Below are 21,443 nucleotides of genomic sequence, written 5' to 3' on the forward strand. Positions count from 1 at the left end.
AAATAATTCAAATTTTTATAAGTTTGATTAATTGAAAATTTCAGGAATGAAGGCTATTTGAAATTTATGGCTATGCCGATGTCTGATTTTCAAGCTTCAATATCTTTTTTGTGATTTCCAACAGAATTTTCCGGTCTTACCTTTGCTTCTTTAATCAATTATGTCAATCGAATTGTTTTTCAATCAATCATGCCAAATCAATTATTTAAAGAACATGTTAAGCTTATAAATTTTCGACGGATACAAAGAAATCAGGTACAAGGAAGATAGATTGGGTAATTAATAAGTAGAATGGTGCATTAATATAATCAATACTGCACTCGTGTAATAAATATAGCATTAGTGCATCACTATTCTTCATTTATAATTATTTTTGTTTTGCGTTATATTTATTTTCTCCCTATTCAAACGATTTTCCGGAATTTAATTCGCTGGGTTATAGCCACAGGTTTTGCGCCTCTCCAGTAGTGGGGACCTGGGGAGTCCGCGAGAGAACTGATTTTTTCGCTCATCTGGCATCACTGCCGACATCGAGTCATTCCTGCGTGGCAGAGGTCACCTCGGTCCTAGCATCGACGCCTTTAGGAATGTTCCGGCGCTTTTGTTCGCAGACGATTTGGTCCTGTTCTCTGCCAACCACCTGCACATGTACCGGCTTCTATCTGCCTTAGAGGCTTATTTCCAGGCAAACCGCCTAACTGTGAATGTCTCCAAGACGAAGCTGATCGTCTTCAGATCCGGCGGGCCCGCTACACTGCTTCCAAACTTCCCCCTGAGAATCTACAGCGAGGACATCGAAGTTGTATCAACCTACACCTACCTGGGGATGGTCTTCTCTTCATCGGCACTTGGCTCCCGTGCGGCACAAGATGCCATAGCCAAAGCTCGGATCGCCCTTAGTTCAGTAATGTCCATCTTGGCAAGAGCCAGCTCAGACTCGTGGGACGCTCCAATCAAGCTATTTGACACCATGATCGCCTCAACTCTGCTCTATGCCGCTCCCACCTGGGCCCTTCAGTATGCCGACAGCCTGGAGACCATTCAGCTTAGCTTCTATAAGAGTGCTTCTTCTTCTTCCTCCTTGCACACCAGGGCATCTCCTCCGTCATAAGGTGGGCGCAGTGAAGCTGATTTTTCGGGTCATCAAACTCACCCTGGGTTGGTACACCAGTGTCCTCCAGCAGAAGGACGACAGGCTACCCAAGGCCTGTCTTCTCAGGAACATGGACTTGGCTGCGACGGCTCGAGCTTGCTCCCTTCCATCCTTCAGGGCGTCACTCACCAGAGCACGCCGATACAATCGCATCCTCCAGCTCCAGGGTCTTTTGGAGTGGTTCAGCATCCAATTTGATGCCACTGACTCCTCGGCATCCGATTGGTCTTCGGAAGGGCCTAGAGTTCTGTCTGAGCTGAAAGCTCATCTCCTTGAGGCTGACCGGACTAAAGCGGTAGCATCTTCTTTTTGCCTGCTGCCGATCCCAAGGACTTTATGTGGTCCCCCAGCCAATTACCTCTGCCTACGAACTCCGATCTCCGACCAGCGTGAAGGCCCAAGTAAGGCTTGCTAATTCCCTTGAGATCTCCTTCGGCATCAACAAGGTGTTCTCCAAGATCTACCCATCCCTGCCCTGTCAGGTGTGCTCCAGTGGTTCTGCCGAGACCTTGACCCACTTCCTATTGGACTGTCCCACCTATATTTCCTATCGATTGTCACTCCTAAGCAAAAATTTCTACCCTGACAGGAACCCCGAGGACAATCTCCAGTCCCTCATTCACTTCCTCGACTCAGATGACCCGCTGGATACCAAGAAACTCTTCTTGTATGTCAAGTGTGCCCTCAGGGCGCGTGACAAAGTCCTGATCCTGACCGATGCCGGTCCTTCCTCCCTAGTCCGCTTTGATAAGGTCATCTCATCACTAATTACTTTAACTCAGGAACGAACCGTTAATTTTTTCTCGATTTCTCTACGATTTTACTCCTAGCTCTAAGTATCTAATCTTATTTATTGGTGATTATTTAAGGGCGCTTACAATGTTATTTTTCATGGTGCTTGCCTCTTCTACAGTGAGAGGTTATAACCACATCGAACAGAAGAATGTTATTTTTCCTGTTCTTTGCTCTGCTAGGCCTCGTTACTGCCTCAATTTTCTATCCGCAACCACACTGGACCTCCACTTTGAACTTGAATTTCAGTTTCAACCATTTTCTTTTGATTTCAGCGCTAGTTTAGCGTTCATCTTCGAATAATAGACCTTTCCCTCCCCCCGATTCATTTCTTGTACTTTTTATTTAAAAATGCTTAATGTACACTGTTTATTATTTGTATCATTATGTATACTTTCAATTCTCTGACATCCGATATGTACCCAGCTGTAACAAGATTGTACCTCATAATCAGCAAATAAAACGAATACGAAATTAAAAAGGAAAAAATAGAGAGCATACCAGGCCAACAAATCAATTAATTCCCCCCAATTAAATCAATTAACTAAAGCCGATAGCACCTCACTCAACAAAAATATTCAAAAACTTATCCACAAATATAGATTCCATCAATGGTTAAAAGTATACAGATCAATTCAACACAAAAAAGGTAAAGAATACTGGTCCACAATTAAAAAATTGACAATGTACAGACCAGAAATGACTATCCCCGAAATTTCCTTCAACAATCAAACTCTGACGACCGACGGAGACAAAATCAACGTATTCCCCTTCCATTTCCATGACGCATATAAATTTACAGTATCCAATTCATTTGACGATGTTACGCACGGCACTGTTAACAACTGGTACGACGACTTGCTAATTGCCCCAAAACTGCCTCTTGAGGATATTCCCCGAATCTCCCCTGGCCAATACAAAAGAGAACAAATGGTGATGAATGGTAAAAATACTGCCCCAGGTTACGACAACATCCGACGTGCTACACTAAAAAACCTCTCAAACCCAACGCACCTCCACATTCGCAAAATATTCAATTTTTGAATCGAATACTTTCCAACCGAATGGAAAAAAGGGACTATAATAGTCATCCCAAAAGCAACCAAAAATATCCACCAAGTCGACCGTTATAGACCCATCACTCTCCTTCCCTCACTGGGAAAGACGTTTGAAAAAATCATGAAAGAAGGATTAAACGCCGCCACCACCGATAGCATTCCAATCTTCTAATTAGGCTTCAGAGAAAAGAAATCCACTCTCCACCCCCTCACAATCTTAAAATTCAACGTCCAGACAGCCAAACACAACAATCTCAAAACCAACGCACTCTTCTTAGACGTTCAGAAAGCTTTTGATAGTGTGTGGCATAAAGGCCTACTTTTCAAACTAGACAAAATTAACACCCCCACATACCCAGGTAGGAATATCTATTGGGTTTGCAAGATTGAAACCAGCGACTAGGCAGATTTTGTTAGGTAGCACGTGCTATCTAGATTCAGGGTAACTACTACCTTGTTATAACGGTGCACGGGAAGAAGTCGTGCAGAAGTCTGACGGTGTCGACTTGCCATCGACTTGTTATTACCGCGCACCTGATAGCTAGCACAAATCTGACAGTGTCGGCTCTCCATTGGCTAGAACGACCATACGATATACACATTTCTTAACACTTTGCTAGCCGCTTGTAATGGTCCAACTTGCCATGTTGTATTTTTTATTTTATAACAAGAGTATGAAGCAATGGATTGTTGTTCTATTATTCGATAATTTTCACTCAAAGATGATACACTATAAACAAATTTTACAATGCTCTTGGAAAATGAAATATATAGTTACACATTTTCGTTTTTGGAAGAATATTTTCAAATCAAAGTACTCTTTACCTATTGATGGAAGATACTTGATCCTATGTTTTTTTTGTATCTATCATTCATGAAGATATAAAAATTTCAACAAATTCGCACAGCTTAAGGGTAAAGGTCAAGAGAGCTGACCATAATACTGTCAATTCAATTGTTAATATCTGCACATATTATCCGCTTAGTGGAAAATTTAAAAAACCTAATTATCTGCAAAAATCCACAGAAAATTTATAGACAATTCGATTTCATCTAAAAAACTAACATGTGTATGAATGTAACAATTTGCCAAGTCCTACCGGGCACACGTACAGAGGGCCCCGAAAGTCCAATGTGCAGGCGCGTCATAACGGCCAGTTTGGTGGGACGCAGGCCGCGTCTGATTCAGCATCGAATAGAGGACAAACAAGATGTTTTTCTATCTGTTTTTCAGTACTATAAGTTATTTAAAAAAATATGCGATCATTCAGATTGTATTTTATAGTGAATTCCAGTGATAAGTTGAATAAAAGTGGAAAGTGCAAATGTATCAGCAAGTGAAGTTCCAGCAAAAACTTCGCATCTGTGATGTTATGTCTCCGTATCTATTGACTATTTTTTATGACAGTTTTATTTATAATTCATTTTGTAATTCAGGGGCTCATAGTTTGTAAAAAATATTCATCTGTGATTATAGGATTTTTATTCAATGGATTTCTCTTGCTCGGAATGTAATTCATTTCAATTTGAAATCGGATTTGAATTGTGATAGGGTGAACAAGCCAATTACTGGACGGTTAAGGGAAATTCGAGTATCGTGGTCGGATATAAAATAAATGAATCGCCTAAATGGGAATATGATGGCTTCCATACCTGCAGAGATGTTTTAATTGGCAGAAAAAAATTATTTGAAGTCAAAATATTAAAACAAATAATAATGAAATTAAGAAATAATTGAATGCAGCCAAAACCCCTAATTCCTGGAGGCCTGGGCCATATTTTTTTTTATTGATCAAATGTGGATAAGTAGAGAAAATAATTGATTACATATGATTATACAGGAGTATCATTGATAGGTGAAATAATCTGTACAATTTTCATTTTATTATTTAAGGAATATTCAATGGAAGGTGAAATCGTCCAAAAAATAACTCCTGTCCAGGAATTGACCTGTTGACCCTACTAGGGTTCAGTTTGATTGGGAAGAGTAGAATAACTGAATATCTTAGATCCATTGTTTTAGTTTAATATTGACAGTAAGTAATTTTAGCAGACATTATCGGGGGACAATTATTCCAAAAACCAAAATTCGAAGTTAAAGTTTGAAGATTATATCTGAAGTCACTGTTAAGAACAGGAAAATATATCTAGGAGTTGTGCCACTCTACCTCTATTAGATGATATTTTTGAAACATTTTAATAGTTTTAATGGCAGATTCTCTTGAACCTCGTAGGGGAAGGGGAGCAAAATGAAAAGGTTTACAGAGTGTCCCATAGCATGTGACCAAAGTAAATTGCATAGAATACCGCACGGTGGAAGTGCAGTCTAAAGTCTAATATATGGTTGAAATGGAGACTCTCCGCAAATTTCATTCATGTTTCAGTTGCTCGGGAATTGCAGCACTAAAATGGAAAATTTAACCATCGAGCAAAACTCATTCCTCATCAAATCATTTCACGGAAAAGGAGATTCAGCTACTGCAGCTATACGAGCATTTCATTCTAAGTATGGCACACACACTGGAGTGTCTGATTCGAGTCTCAAACGGTAAATAAAATGAATGAACTCACTAACCAAAAAATTGTTTTCTTCTTTTGTTGAAAATTGACGCATTTTTCGACCAATTATGTGTATTTTCAGGATAATTAAGAAATTTGATCAGCACGGTACACTAGACGATAGAAGGCAGGAGCATCCTGGTCCTTCACGCACTGTAACCACGGATGAAGTTGTCCGCACAATTGAAGAACATTAAAAAAAATATCCAAAGGATACTCTTCGAAAGGCTTCTCAAACCTTGAAAGTCTCAAAAACTTCACTTCACCGCATCTTGAAAGTGTTTTTAAACTTTCATCCCTACAAAATTTCTGTACATCAATTTTTAAGTGAGGAGGCGATGGCTCGCCGTGTGCAATTTTGCTAAGAACTTCACAATTTTTTTGAATCCACGGAAATGAAGGCACAGAATATCATCTTCTCGGACGAAGCCCATTTCTATTTAGGCGGCTTAGTAAATAAACAAAATTTTCGCTTTTGGAGGACTGAGTCACCTCACGTTATTGAAATCAAGTCCTCACCCCCGAAAAAAGTCACTGCATGGGCGGCAATTACAATAAAAGGTATTTTCCTTGAATTTATTGAGAGTCCGACAATCAGTGCTGATATTTACTGTGAGTTCTTGAAGAAGAACTTCTTTTCTTGGGCACGAAAAAATCAGTTAGTCAAGAATTTCTGCTTCATGCAAGATGATGCCACCCCACACAGGACTGCTGGAGTATTTAAAATAGTTTTTTCCGTTTACGGCAGTCGTGTGTTAGACTTAGGTTACCCTAAGTATGCCCATGGGAGCATGGAATGGCCGCCTCACAGTCCGGACTTAAATCCCTGTGATTTTTGCCTGTGGAGTTTTCTCAAGCACAAGTACTATGAGAACCATCCGACGACAGTGGGAGAGTTGCAAGACGCAATTAGGCATGCTATCCGAGCTATTGATAAAAATATAATATAGCGCATCTATATCAGTTTCGAACGCAGGATAGAGTTTTGTAGTACAAGTGATGGCGGACAATTGGAACGAATTGTATTGTAATTTGCCGAATGTTCCTTGTACAATAAAAAAAGAACAATTATTCACATTTGATTGTATCCAAGTTTTTTTTTATCGTTATTTTACATCGCTTCGACCCGGTTAGGGTATACTGCGATGATGATCAAGACTTTACATGGTTAGATCGCACCATTCTACCCGGCCGGGATTTGAATTCGGAACCTTTCGTATGTGAGGCAACGAACTTACCCACTGCGCCAAGCCACCGGGCGACTGTATCCAAGTTATTTGCAATTTACTTTGGTCACATGCTATGGGACACCCTGTATACACATCTCCATTACTCAATAATCTCTTTCTCTTTAGCGAACAATACCCTCGTCCAAAAAATGAAGTAGTCAAGTCAAATCAATTACAAGTACACGGTCGTTGGCCCGTGTATTCGTTCTTGATTTGACTTGGCTACTTTGTCCTTGTACACGTGCGAAAGGAAGCAGAGCGTTTTCAGGAAAGTATTTCCTATGATTTTCTTTCTTTTGAATGATTCCTCCGGACCTAGTATACGCGAATATAGGCTTAGATTGTTTTTGGGAAATTGTATTATATTATTTTTGGTATTTCATAGCACCACTGACTCTATTAAATTTATATTTTCAATTTAACGTCATAAGTCACTCATATTCTTACCTATATTTTAATTACATGCAAACCTTCACGTTGTCGGATATTTTAGAAATACCAGGCAACGTCACAACACGCAATCTAACTTATTCGCTGTAGCGATACGAGTCATCAGGGGCTCTTGAGTTGGAGTTGTGGGTATTTTCCGGGAGTATTTAGAGTTTTAGTTGGAATTTTTTCGAAGAATGCGATTTTTCAGTTTATTGTGACAAATTACCAACCAAATCTCATATCTATTAAGTATTCAATTTAATTCATCAGGGAGTTTCTCAGTGTTGTGAACTCAGCTGTTTGATAAAATCATTAACTATCTTTGATAATTATTGTTCTTCTTCACAATATCGGAGAAAAATTATTAGCATTAACATGTATGAAATAAGTCATTTTTCGACTTTTTATGGCTATTTTTAGTGGAAAATATAAAAAACCGTTCACATAGAGTTGGTCAGAATCCAATCAGCTCTGAGAAAAATTGCAATGCATTCTTCGTTCCAGAAAAATCGTTGGGTAAATTTTCATTCACATAAACACTCACACACAAACTTCCATCTAAAAACTTCATAAAAAGTTTCTATAGGTGATCAAATGTGGAGATATCATGGAATTTGCAGTTTCTATCTTCGGGACCGTTACAATTATTACCCGATTTTTTTCAACCAATCGGACAGTTGAAAAAAATTTCCATTTTCTATCAGTATTTCGGAGCCACTTTGAAGTCTCGATGTAGCTTCTTGCTACATCTTAAAGTAAGGTCAGGCATTGACCAGCACAGATCGGGATACACAGGCACCTGAGATTCAAACACACACAACACGTCGCACTTGTGAGGAATTTTTCGTGTCACGGGACCTGACAAGCCCCATTTTCGTGGCGCTGCGCGCCACGAAATTGGCGTTTTTCAGGTCCCTCGATACGAACATTAATATACACACCTCGCCATGGAAAACATATCACCCTCCCCCCCGTGCTTGCCATCCTCGCATTCAGCTCGGAAGACAATCTTGCACGTGGGGAACGGTGATCTGTTTTCCAAGGCTCGGGCATGTAATGTACTATTTCCTGGTGCTTCACCAGGAGAGATCCCAAACTACTTTGGAGTCTTCTCTATCGCTCAAATATATTGGGCGCCAGCTGGACTTACGGAAAGTCCAACGGAAAACCGGCCTCGGAGGCAAACTTGTCTACTCCGAGGATTTCTTATGGCGGGGCGAGCAATGCCGAGCCAGCATCAGCGTGAAACGGTAGAGTGAGCTAGGTCCACCATACTAGGAGTAATTCACTCAATCGATCTTCGTCTTTTCAGCCGAGAGATTACGAGAAAGCGTATCTTTCAGGAGATGTTTTTCCATGTTTCCTTCACCAAGGATGCTTCCACTCCTCTGACGTGTTCTCTCTCTCTAGATTGGTTCAACTCTGGAGAAGTCGACGATTACCAGCGGATCCTTCTGACCCATCAGGGCACCGAACATTGAGAGGCACGTGCGACACAGGCATCCGGAGACTTTCTCACACACCTGTGCTCACCCCAATTCATCCTCAATGCTCGGTAAAAGTACTATCATCGGGCCTCCCGGAGTTGGTCAAACTCCCGGTCCACGGATCGACGCCAACAACACTCCTTTCGTCCTAGGATATGGTTTCCTGGGAACGTGAAATAAGGGTATTTCCCGTAACCCAAAGGAATTCAGTCATTCTCTTTATGGGATGCTAATGCGTCCCTCTCTCTCACTGTGTTACATCTAGACCAGACAACGTCTCCCCATAAACCATTACAGATTAATGCCACTCACGACTGTATCGAGTAACCGGAAAATTCATCCGCTCGACTCCAGCGTCTGTCACTGACTCTCTCGAAATTTCCTAGAGTCTTCTCCCCCTAGTCTGAACATCCCGGTGGCCGTGTGTCATCCGTTACCCCACCACCACCAATCAGCTCGACGGTAATCGAGGGGGCGCTAGTTCTCTCACCTAGCCGTTGGTCCCTAGTCTAAGTCGATAGTGCTCTAGAATCGCCCAGTTGGAACACCGGTACGTTGGCCTCTTTTCCTCAAACACAACTGGGCGAGTTTCTAGACATGGCGACAACGTATGGACAGCCTAACTATAATGTTCAGATGCATAGTTTCACCGAAAGATATCGCATTTAATTTGATTAGACCAAAAGATATTTCGCATTCAAGAGATCGTCCCTATCGCATCAATCATAGAAATTTTTCAACATTGTCGCGGTTTCGCGCTAACGTATCATCTTATTTCACCACAATTCCGAGATGATGTTCCCCATCTCGGTCTTATTTTGCCCCGATTTATCAGTATCGCTTTCATTTTTATTCACTCAACAACAAGAAGAAGTTAAGACCGAAATTAGAAACATCCTCTTAGAGATAGGACGAGATGGAATATTACCATGTTTGTCGGAACCAAGACGATGCGATAGAATTCCGTGAATAAAATGTTTTTTGTCATTCCGGCCGTAAGGCAGCGTTTCACAGACGCTCCGCTTATCTCTGCCTACGGCCGTCATGACAAAAAATATTGTTCGTCATACGGCCGAAAAAAATTTCCTGGCGAATATGAAGTTTGCAGCATGAGCCGAAGGCGAGGGCTACAATCATATTCGTCAGAAAAGTTTTTTTTGTCTCGAAATTACTATTTCGAGACCAAGACGATCTTTCAAATACAAAATTTCTTTTCGTCTCATGGGTGCCCCTAGCACTCGCGTTAACTGCGATGTTTCTTTCCGGAGCAAAAAATGGAATTAATTATCGAGTCTTAATTTTGCCTCGAATTCATCTTGTGGCTTGGAAGGGATTTCAGAATACCCGGACTGTAACATCCCCGCAAGCCTGGAGAGAAATGGAGATTAAATCCAACGTCTCTGTATCTGAGAAAGAGAAATCTTCACTTTCTCGCGGTATTTTCTAGAATATTTCAAGTTTGTCGAGAAATTCGGGACGTATTTTTTTGTACCAATACAAAAATTTGAAGTAAACATGTTTCTGATTTCTTCTTCAAGTTTGAAAAAAAAATAGAAAGAATACCGAAATGAACGCCTCGCAAATCTGAGCAGTAATTGAGGGTAAATGAATAAATCGGAACTATCTTCCAATCTTCTACGCTCAAAACCGCGATTCATCTGAGCAAAACGAGGTTAGACCTAAATTACGTTATTGGAAAATTTATGCGCCATTTATATCGTGTATCTAACAAGGAGGATACTCGTCATCATTCGATGACGATGATGGTGATGATGATGAGTATCCTCCAAAGCACAAATTTTGTTTTCACAAGTGTTCTTTTTTTAATTTGATTGATGTAGGAGTTTTTTGCTTTTGAATGGAAGCATTGTATGCGTTGGATTTTAAAATTCTCCAATTTTGCCTAGAGATGACGTAGCATGTCATGAAACCTGAAGAAATGATGTGTTTAGAAAATGTCTGCACATCCGGATTTGATAGTTCGGTTTCTGGGTTACAACTTTTTAGAAAATATAAAATTGAAACAGGAAAATTCATTAATATGGATGTGCATTTTTGACCCATAGTTGGTACTATTAAATGATTTATTTATTTAAAAATTTTCAGTGGATATTTCTGTTACCTGAAAAAAGTGATATGACTAATCCTTGAAAAGAATCTAGTGCAGATAGATCTAAAAGATTAGTAACAACGTAGCATTCCGATTCAGTAAATCTCGTGTCCCATCAACAACAATCAATCTTATATCTATCAACAATCAATCTTATAATCTTATATCTATAATGACATGAAAAACTTTCTCACCAGAATATGGAAAGCCATGAGCCTAAACGACAGTCTCTCAAACGCTGAACGGGCCGAGCTCGCAGTTTGGGATTATCCAGTGAGTGACAAATACACAAAGATGTTCCAGGTGATGAAGGCAGTGGGTTTTCCGACAAATCAAGAAGAGGCGGTGCGAAGAGTGCGAAGACAGTTGCACGATTCCTCCCAAACCGAGTTTGCATTTATTGGAGATGCAACGGATATAAGGTATCTGGAGATGACTAATTGTGATTTGGTTATGGTGGGAGAGGAATTCTCGAGAAAGCCCTATGCTATAGCAGTGCAGCAAGGGTCACCTTTGAAGGATCAATTTAATAATGCGTGAGTATTTCTCTTTTTTTTATATAAAGTGATTGACTCGAATAGAGAACTGCATTAGAACTAAATTTATTGCCGTTCTCTTAAATTATGCTATGACCTTGAAAATAATACATTTTGGGAGACATTTTCAAGAGAGCTCGGTTTGTAAAGAAATTTGTAAAAAAAAAATCTCCTTGAATTTTTACGCAAACTGTGTGCTTTATGATATGATAGCAGTAGACATTAGGCAATCGTAAAAATACGAGACCAATTGTAGGGTAAATTGACAGAGTGATAGAGTGATAGAGAGAATTATCAGCAGAGATGACCGCCTGACATGTCGAGAATAGGACGTGGTTTCATTTATTTTCTTTTATTCATTTCACTCAGTTCATTTGTTATTTATTTTTAAATTTGGATATTTTATTAAAATTAATTGCGCTACCGTGTGACGGCACTAACCAACGTGAAACCCAAACTTGAAATATAAACCGTAGACTTATCCATAACTCGATGCGAAACTCAAAACACCCGGAGTGTTGTCACCTTCGGCCTCTGCTCCTCGATGTCCCGCACGAAAATCCTCGAAAACCGAATAAACGAAATAAACGGGAAAACGAGAAAAATGCTGTCGGGCGCCAGCTGACTTTTGTTCCAGCGGTGTCAACGAACCGTATTAAAGAGAACCATACGAAAACTTAGCCATAATTGGGGAGATCAAGGGAGAGGTTGCGGAATTAGCTCGACTAGCTCGGAGGTATTCGGAGAGCGGGGTAGGATCGGTCGCTCGGTCTTAGGAAGGATGTCGCGAATTTACGAAAAGATACAGAAAAATCAAAAGGACGAATCAGAAAATTAATTAAACAGGGGATGAGAAAATTACTTTAAATTTACTCCGTGATTTATTCAATTTCTCAATAATACTTCAACTCCAATAGAATTTCTATTCTTCATAAATAAAATAAATTAATTTCAATTAAATTCAACAAAATTAAATTCGATTAAATTCCCGAGAGTGAGAGTACGTGAATTGACCTTGAGAGAGAGGTTATCGCGAAGGGAATGGGGGGTCCGAAGAGTCCAGGCCAACGATCTCTCCGCATCGTCCAGAAACTGGAGTGCTGGAGGATCCGAAGGCTATATCAATTCCGATGCGATGATCTCGGCGAATCTCCTCAGAATAATAAATGTCAATTAATGGACGAGGAGCTCGAGTGTGCAAATGTCCCTTAAGAGTGCCATTTTGCCCCATATTCGATTCCGTCCTGCATCAAGAGCATCGTGGCATCACAGGGAAATTCCTGGGGCTCGCGCGCTTCAATGTCGTGATTTTCGGGGTCTCGTCCTCCAAGAAATCTTAAATTAATAAATTGAAACCTTGGGGGAACTTTACTGAGCTAGAAGAGCACTCATTTGAGGCTTCAATTCGCTCTGGAAAGAGGAAAAACCGCCATGTGCACGACAGCGTCACCCACGGCACGTGAGGAGCATGTGTATACTTATAGGCCTGTTTTATCCACTTTTTCCCACTAGAATTGGCACTGGACATTCCCCATGCGTTCTCGAGGGTCCTAGTGAACTAATTATGCACTCAGAAGGTGCATTAATTGTTCACAAGACCTCCTGGTGAACGGAGAGGGCACAATGGCGCCATGGCAGGGCATGGGCCATGTGCGGCCTTTTATTGGGTCTCACTATCCATTTTCACTATCTCTTGGGTTTCACTGGGGTTTTATCACTCGGGAGAGGTCTGGAGAGCTGAACGAGGGTTTTATGCACTCAGTGGTGCATTTATCCACCCGCTCAGAGGAGTTTTGGAGGTTGGGAATGCATCTCGGCGTCACTCTTGTGAACGCCGGTGCACTTTTCCCGGAGGTCATCACTGGGCACACTGGGAATAAATGCACTTCCCTCCTCGGGAGAGAGTGCACATGGTGAATGAAAATGTACTTACCATGTTCCTCGTGTGGGCCCTCGGCGATGGTCTCTACCAACTCTCTCGATCGCTGTCAATATTCTCGGGGATGTTATCGCAGTGGTTGCTCGGGTCCAACTCTCTCGTAAACTGCGTCTAACCGGCGGAGGTTCTCAGCTGGGTGGCGCGACTGGCACGCCGTCTAGCTGCCGCTGGGGCGGGCTCATGTAACCGAGCACGCGGGGATTTTGATTCAAATGGGTTTTAGACTTATTTTAGGCATTCCGCCGTTAATTATATCTTTTATGAATTAACCCAAGGGGTTTTTATCCATAATGGCTGAACGATAGTTATCTGGAGGTTCGGAAAGGGGGAATTAAGGCAGTTGTTCGCCTTTTCTCCTCGCGAATGCACTTCACCCCTGAGTGAGTGCACTTTTCGCTGCTGTCACTCTCCCGGGAGTCATCCTGGAGTCACCGTACACAAATCTAAATAGCCCATGGTGATCCATGCAGACGAGTGGGCTATGTTCATCCACATGGCCTTCCAGCTGCACTGGTGAATCCAACGACTCCACGAAGTGCCTTAGGCAGGGAGCGTGAGTATTTCGGGAAGCTCGGTGTATCGGCTCTGCACCGCGGTGGATCGTTGTCCCTCTCAGGATCCGCAAGATTTCAAAATACAAAAACATAACTAGGAAAATACAATAACTGTAATTAACATACAATAACTGTAACAATTACTGTAAATTTTCCCTCAACCATAAAACCGAAAATCAATCCCCTAAAATCCGAAATAAACCAGAAAGATGACTGAAATTAAAAGACAACAAAAACTTTAATATTACTTGAACCGGAGATTTTACTTTTTACTCATTTTTAATGTGTATCGACACGTGAATTTGATTATTTATAGAAATCGAACGTTGTTTTCCCCGCGAGGCTCTTCCTGATGTTCTTGGAGACCGGTTTCTACGAGCTGGAGCTAAAAGGGGTGTTGCATCGCCCTTCGGTAGGGGTGCTAACTTTGGGGTTAAGGAAATCGCGACTCTCTCTCCGAAAAGATCAAAATAAGTTCACACTTACCTACTCACTCTTAGGATTTACTTAATTCTACGACGAAGGTGTGTACAGGTGGCGGAATTCTCGAAAATTCCGTCACAACCTTTTCCGCAGAAGTGCGAAATAAATCATAGCTTTTTGGCGCCCAATATTAGGCTGTAAACGAGAAAATCACGGTTATTAACGGAATTGTGGTCGCCTTTGGCGCTCAACGTGGGGCTACGTGAATTAATTTTCGAGAATTTTGATTCGATGTCGACGCGTTTTACTAGTCGTTTTATCTCGGATTTGGTAAATTTTGAATTGTATTTTCGTTTTGTTATTTTTTCGAAGTTGAGGAAACTTTTTAATTTCTTCCAACTGTTGGTATTTGGTTTTGCCTTTTTTCTTGAGTTTTTGACACCTAATATTTTGGGATTTGAATTGTGTTGGCAGTCCAGTTAATCCGATTACCCGGAGATTATTTTTTTTCGTTTGTAAGGCGATTTAATCGAGTTGGTTTTATGGCATGATTTTGGAATTTAATTTGCCGAGACTTTTCAGGTGTTAGCGATCAATTGTAACGAGACTTTCTTATTACGGGTTAAAATCCCCTTAAATAAATAGTCACACTCTTAAATTTATGATAAGCGTGACAGGAAGAGACATCTAGATGCGGCTGAAAGAACCACGACAAGATGGAAATAGCCACAGCACAATGAAAGGCTGAAGGCTCAGCGGTTTTTGGTGGAACCACGACCCCTGGAAGTATGGAGGACGTTACTAGAGTTTTGTCAATTTGCAATTCGCTCAGCTTGTGCTAGGGGAAAAGGGGCCGAAGTACAGGCTGTCCAATTAGGCGATTCTAAAGGCTAAGTCGGAGTAGACTAAGGACCAACAGCCAGGTGAGAGGACTGGTGTCCCCGTGATCCCGTAGGGTTGATTGCTGGGGACAGGGTAACGGATCCAGGCTAGGGGGAGAAGGCCCTAGTAAGATTCCGAGCGAGTCGAACGCGGACGCTCAAGCGGAGAGGTCGAAAGGATCTCTCCACAGTAATTTGTGGTATTGACTTGAAATATGGTCAGGGAAAGAGGGCGTAGCCCAGCGCGGCCAGGTGCATAACTGATGGTAGCGAGAGTCGGGGAATGCACTTGCATTTCCCGCATGGAAAAAAAGAGTCATTTCGGTGCTCGAAGTGACGACTTTATTGTTTCATGCGTTATCTAGTCTCGTCGGTATGATTTGGAAGGTTCTAGGAGAAATGTTCCCCGGAAAATCGTTCCCGGAAATCGTTCTCCGGAAAATCGTACCCCAGGAAATTTGTTCCCCGGAAAACTGTTCCCCATTTCTTTTTTTTTCTGTCTCAATCCTTGAAAAGATCCTCTTTTTTTCCTGCCTCAATCCTCGTTTTGTTTGTATTCTTATTCCTCTGAATGGCCAGTGTTTGCTTCTTGATTGAACCGGTATGCAATATTTCGGTATTATTGTGATTTGGATTTAAGAGGGGGAGGGGGGCTGATTGAGAGATATTATTATCGTATATCGAGTAACGTCTTCATCAGGCTTACAGTTGTCAGTGCGATATCGCTACTCGTAGGGACTTGTTGTTGCATATAATCCACTAAAATGGTGGATATTGTTGCCTATTTGCTGCTCGGCTGTGCATTTATGCTGCTGTCCATGGCATCTCATAAATTTTATCGCAATTATTCTGGCAGGCAAATGTTGGTGACTGAGAGTGGTTTAGCAAATAAGCAACAATATCCACCATTTTAATTGATTATATGCAACAACAAGTCCCTACGAATAGCGATACGATACTGACAACTATAAGCCTGATGAACACGTTACTCGATATACGATAATAACATCTCTCAATGAGCTCCCCTCCCCCTCTCAAACACAAATCACAATAATACCGAAATATTACATACCGGTTGAACAAAGAAGTAAATACTGGCCATTCAGAGGAATAAGAATGCAAACAAAACGAGGATTGAGGCAGGAAAAAAAGAGGAAATTTTCAAGGATTGAGACAGAAACAAAAAGAAATGGAGAACATTTTTCCGGGGAACAAATTTCCTGGGGTACGATTTTCCGGGGTACGATTTTCCGAGGAACGATTTTCCGGGTACGATTTTCCGGGAACGATTTTCCGGGGAAGAAGTATCCGGTAATCGATTCGGAAGCATATGGGCCCGTGGGCCTGGAGTAGAGCAATCCTCCTGTTGGCCCGACCATACACTGACGGTTTAGTACTACCCGGAGGCCGTGACGTGCGATGACCAAAGCGGTAACTGGTAGTCGAGATTGTGCATGGTCGTAAGGTGGGTACATAGTTCCACTTTGGTTAGATCAGCCTCTCGACTGCCCAGGCTCTAGGAAGTCCCGGCTGATTCGCAAATAACTCTGAAACTCTCCCAAGTAGAAATACTCGGGAGGAGAAATATTAGGTATGAATCCCTGGGTTCTGCTAATTGGAGATAAATCTCCCTACAGTGGGTAGATACTAGAATCCGGTATATTACTCGGTAGAATTAGAGGTATTTATTTATTCAAACTAACTCATAATTATCCTGAAGGGATATATATGAAGAATTTACAATGAGGATACAAAATAAGTATTATGCTTGATTTACGGTAACGACTGAACTGTCGAATCCTCGTAAGTTCAATTTATATATTAATTAAGCGAGTCATGTTATGACACTGGTCAACAGTGTTGCACATGAACGCTGAATTAGTAAAATAATGAGTGGAGGAAGTTGAACTCAATTCATTGTTCAACTTCTTCACTTTAGTGAATAAATAATTACTTAATATATGACATTATTTTGGGGCATAACATTCCTTCTCGCTAGGGCAGAAAATTTCTATCATTGGAATTTTTTTTATCTAATAATATTTTTACATGATTTTTACGTAGTAGAAAAATAATTCCCTGGCTGAAATTACATGTTCTGATGTTGGCTCGAATTAAGGTGAACAGGAAATAATTTCCTGTTGTTGACATTTTGTTTGAGCGTTTGATCTTTTTTTTTTACTTCAATTAGTGTGGCTTTTATGTTGCTAAATAACACTGTCTCGATTCTAATTCCTGAATTATACATTTAAAAACTTGACTTCAAATAGAAGCTTTAATTTTCAATCATTTGCATCATTGAATCTTCAAAACTAAACTTTTGAGAGCACTCTTTTGTCTTGTAAAACTTGTGTTCCATCGAATTTAATTTTTTTTCGGGGATTATTTTCTTACGACCTGGTTGGATTACATAAATCGCTCGCTTTTCGATGGCTGGAATGTCCACGTGTTCGTCTGCTTGGTTTTTCTTGGTTCTTCTGTTTTGCCTCGTTCTGTCGCATCTGCAGGTTGATTTCTCTTCCACGGTTTATTTGATGCGTACTCTTCCGCTTCTCCGGGTGAGATCAAGACTCTCGTTGATTATAGTAAGATTTACAAAATTCCAGCTCTTCCTCCCCGTTTGAAGCAGACTTGTACCGCTCTGCACAATTTGAACATCAGTTTGATGATTTATCCCAGGGGCAAAATTTTTTATTTATTCGCAGGTAATTTGATGGTGCTGATTATGTACAATAGTAACGAAAAATGCTCTCTGCCACCAAGTTTTCTCAGTCGACTTCTTGACTTCGTTGGTTGTGGAGAAAATATTCTTGGTGAACTTGGTGACCAGTGTAATCAGAACGTGTTCTCTTTGAGAGGATCGGAGCCAGTGTTCTCGTCTACGGTAAATGGTGCTGTCTAAGTCATATCTAAAGAAAACATCTGCCTGTGGAGTTTCCGGTCGGTTCTCTCGTGGACAAGCCATAACTAGGGTGCTCAGACCAAGGTCCCCCTTCGTAAATGTGAGATGCTGTACTCTCTATAAATGACAACCGGTGTCTAGGGTGTCGAGGCCACTGACAATATCTTCTCCCGACTTCCTGAGTTCGAGAACGTCCATGATAGTAATCCATTGCTCTCCTAACTGTTTCAAGGATGATTGTCGCTCTAGGGATTGTGTTTCCCTCGTAAGTTTTTTGGTCATTGAACTCCTTATTCCGTTCTCCTCATGCTTGTCGGCTACCATTCCTCTAATCTTTTGATCCCTCCTGTTAGACAAGAGTGCCAAAATGGTCTCCAAAGTTCCACTCGGCTATATTCGACTGAGCTTCTGCAGCTGCTCCTGAGTTCTTGAATCCATCTCGTCGGCCCTGCCACGTTCCGTTGGCGTCCTTGGACCAAAGGTGTTCCCTCTGTAGCCGGTTTGTTTGGATCATTCCCGACTATTGCATAATTGGCTAAATCTGCAATCACTCTTGGAAGTACCATGTGCCTGTTGCAATCCTCAAATTGTATTTTCAAAAGTGAAAATAAATTGAGCAACAAATAGTCGTATTCATTCAAATGGGTACTCCCTATTGATCCTAGTACGTCACCGTCCTTCCTGTCAAGTTATTTCAACGAATTTTGGCTCCTGTTGAATGGGCAATGGATCAGGAGTCTAAAAAAGTGGAAGAGTTTCATTCTCAGCTCAAAACTCAGTTTTTTATTCGATATTACCTTAATCGTATATTTTCCCTGTTCTTTTTCGTAGTTAGTTCGGATATCCGACTCGTCTGCTTGGCCGTCGAAGAATGTGCGTTTTGCTGACTCGGCGCTTCGGCTGTCCAGGAGTTGTAACTCTACGCGTCGCCAGTCGAACGTTCAACTCCGTAATCTGATGCCTGCTTTGTTTATCTCCTTCATTGAAGTTTTTATTGGAATTATTTTATAAATTCTCTTCGCTATGACGTCATTAGTGGACACCTCTTGGGATTTCATTACCGCCTGGTACTTTCTGGCGGTTTGACCCCACATTTCATTGAATTTTGAGGCGTTTTGAGAGCTTCGCACCCCCGAATCTTGCACTGTAGCCACATTCACCAGTATTGGTTGTTCACCCGATTTATCGATATCCATCGATAGATCGCTTCCCACGTTCAGCATTGTTCTGGATACTGATCCTCTTGTAGGGAGGCATATGTTTACTTTCTCTCGATGCTCGTAGACATGTATTGATCTGCGTATGCCAGTGTCACATTGACCTGTGCATGCCTATGTCAGGTCACAAGCATCCAGTTCCCCCGAATTTTCCGCTGCCAGATATATATGGCCGTGATTTTTCCCAGCGAGTCCTCTCAAGTTAAAGGAAGCAAACATACAAGTACCTTTTCTGCCTCGTTACCAGCGAAATACCCGAGTGGAAATTCTGTTCAGGTCTCGATCAGAAACTGATCAAGTCCGATCCGAAATTCTGATCAGGCATGTTACGCCTCTGCCTTATGTTTTTCCACTAGGGTTTCTCCGCCTTCCATCATTAGGCATTAATTAAATTAAATTTTTTGACAGAAAAAATTAGTAACTTCCTAGCCGGGAATCGAACCCGGGACCTCCCAATGTCGCGTCGGGTGCTCTTACCATCTGAGCTACCAGCACACTTACGAATTTCACTCTCAAATTGACTCATACCCGAGTAGAAATTCTTTTCAGGTCTCGATCAGAAACTGATCAAGTCCGATCCGAAATTCTGATCAGGCATGTTACGCCTCTACCTTATGTTTTTCCACTACGGTAGATTTATCAGTGATCGATGGTCATTGGTAGGTCTTTGAAATTGAGCTGCATTGGTCCTGTTGAGCATATCGATCCTTGATTTTCTTCCCGTACCTTCCTCATACTCGATTCGGTGAAGCATTCTATTAACACGACTGTCGAAGAATGCGCGCGTCTGCATCCTTGGCTTGGTGAATAACTCGGCGACGGTGTCTACTCGCTGCTTGCTGCACGGCTGACAATGTAATTGGATAATCTGATCATCTGATTCTTTCATTTGAGATTTTATTGCAATTATTATGTTTATGGCGTAGGTGTCACCTGCTACCTTTTTTGACTTCATCGTCTCCTGAAACCAGTTGACGATTCTACCCCGTGTTTTGCCTGTTTTTGAGAGTTCCCGAGGGTCGTTCCTCTCCAAATCTCTCTTCACTGCCGTAGTGGGAGCTGCCAAAGGAATCTCCGCTCTGCACTCTGTTGTCCTCCACATTATCAGTATATTGGGACAATCTAATATAGGCGCATATGTATCGGTGCTGAGGAACTGTCCTTTGCTGGATGTTGACCATCGTTCTCCATCTACAGATGATACAATCAGGGTGCCTTTTCCCGTTACTATGTATAGGATGAGCGCATACTGTGGATGTATTGTCCATTCGTTGCTGCCCAAAACAGATGAAATCGTGGTCTTCTCTCCCTCAGGTTGAAGGTGATCCATCAGATATGCGGATTTGCGCCCAACATCAGATTCTTGATAGACAATTCTATTCTTCAAGTTGTCACACGGCGTTGAAATTTCGGAGTCTATTTCGCTTTTAATTTCTCTGAAGAAATCAGTCTTTGCCGCCTTTCTTGAGGTTGCAGCTCTTCCCGGCTCTGGGGAGGCCTTCCTCTCTCCTGTAGACCCCGAAAGCGCAGCTTCCGTGTGGTCCGAATTCTGCAACACACAATCTCTCTTGTGCAGACCCTTTGATGTCACCCATGACTTGAGAATGTCCGCCATATTAGATCGGACAAGAGTCTCCTTGAATGCAGTAATTTGCATTGAGACTCTAATCACTTCCTCCAATCCGGATGGATTATTCACGTGGATATTCTCATTTACTGCTTTGGATAGGCCTGCGATTACACTCGGGTGAGGATGTTTTAACGCCTGCAATGTAAGCGAAGACGTTGAGCACGGTCAAGATCCTGACGTCAGTCGGTGGAGTGAACTCTGTCCGAGTCTTAGTCATCGGCCGCACACCTGCGACGATTTCCACATTGTGCTGAGTATGTAGTATGACTTGATTCCGACTCTTTTGGCATGAGTTCATTATACCCGTACTGTTTCCATCGAATACCAACTCGCTTCCATGTTACCCTGATACTCTTAGAAATTTTATTGCACTTAATCCTCCGCCCTTATCGACCAGGAGCCCTTCCAAGTATTCATGAGCGATCAGTATGCCATAGCGAATCTCGTGCTGTAGTTCTATGAATTTCTCGATTTTACAATTCATTCCGATTGTTATTGCGTTGACGTGGCAATTTCGTTGAACCTTCTGCAAGTTCCTTCT

At 41.7% G+C, this 21,443-nt stretch overlaps 1 protein-coding gene across 1 annotated transcript in view; it reads left to right on the top strand.

Annotated features, from left to right (window-relative positions):
- LOC107046502 (ionotropic receptor 25a) overlaps positions 1 to 11,360 on the top strand; it is a 64,922-nt gene extending 53,562 nt beyond the window's left edge. Inside the window, exon 2 of the mRNA XM_029126693.1 lies at positions 11,018 to 11,360. Coding sequence (XP_028982526.1) covers positions 11,018 to 11,360 — 343 coding nt within the window. The remainder of the gene's footprint in view (positions 1 to 11,017) is intronic.
- The last annotated feature ends 10,083 nt before the right edge of the window (positions 11,361 to 21,443 follow it).

Source organism: Diachasma alloeum, unplaced genomic scaffold (genome assembly GCF_001412515.2).
Source record: "Diachasma alloeum isolate Michigan unplaced genomic scaffold, Dall2.0 Dall_scaffold_01441, whole genome shotgun sequence".
Taxonomy (NCBI): Eukaryota; Metazoa; Arthropoda; class Insecta; order Hymenoptera; family Braconidae; genus Diachasma; species Diachasma alloeum.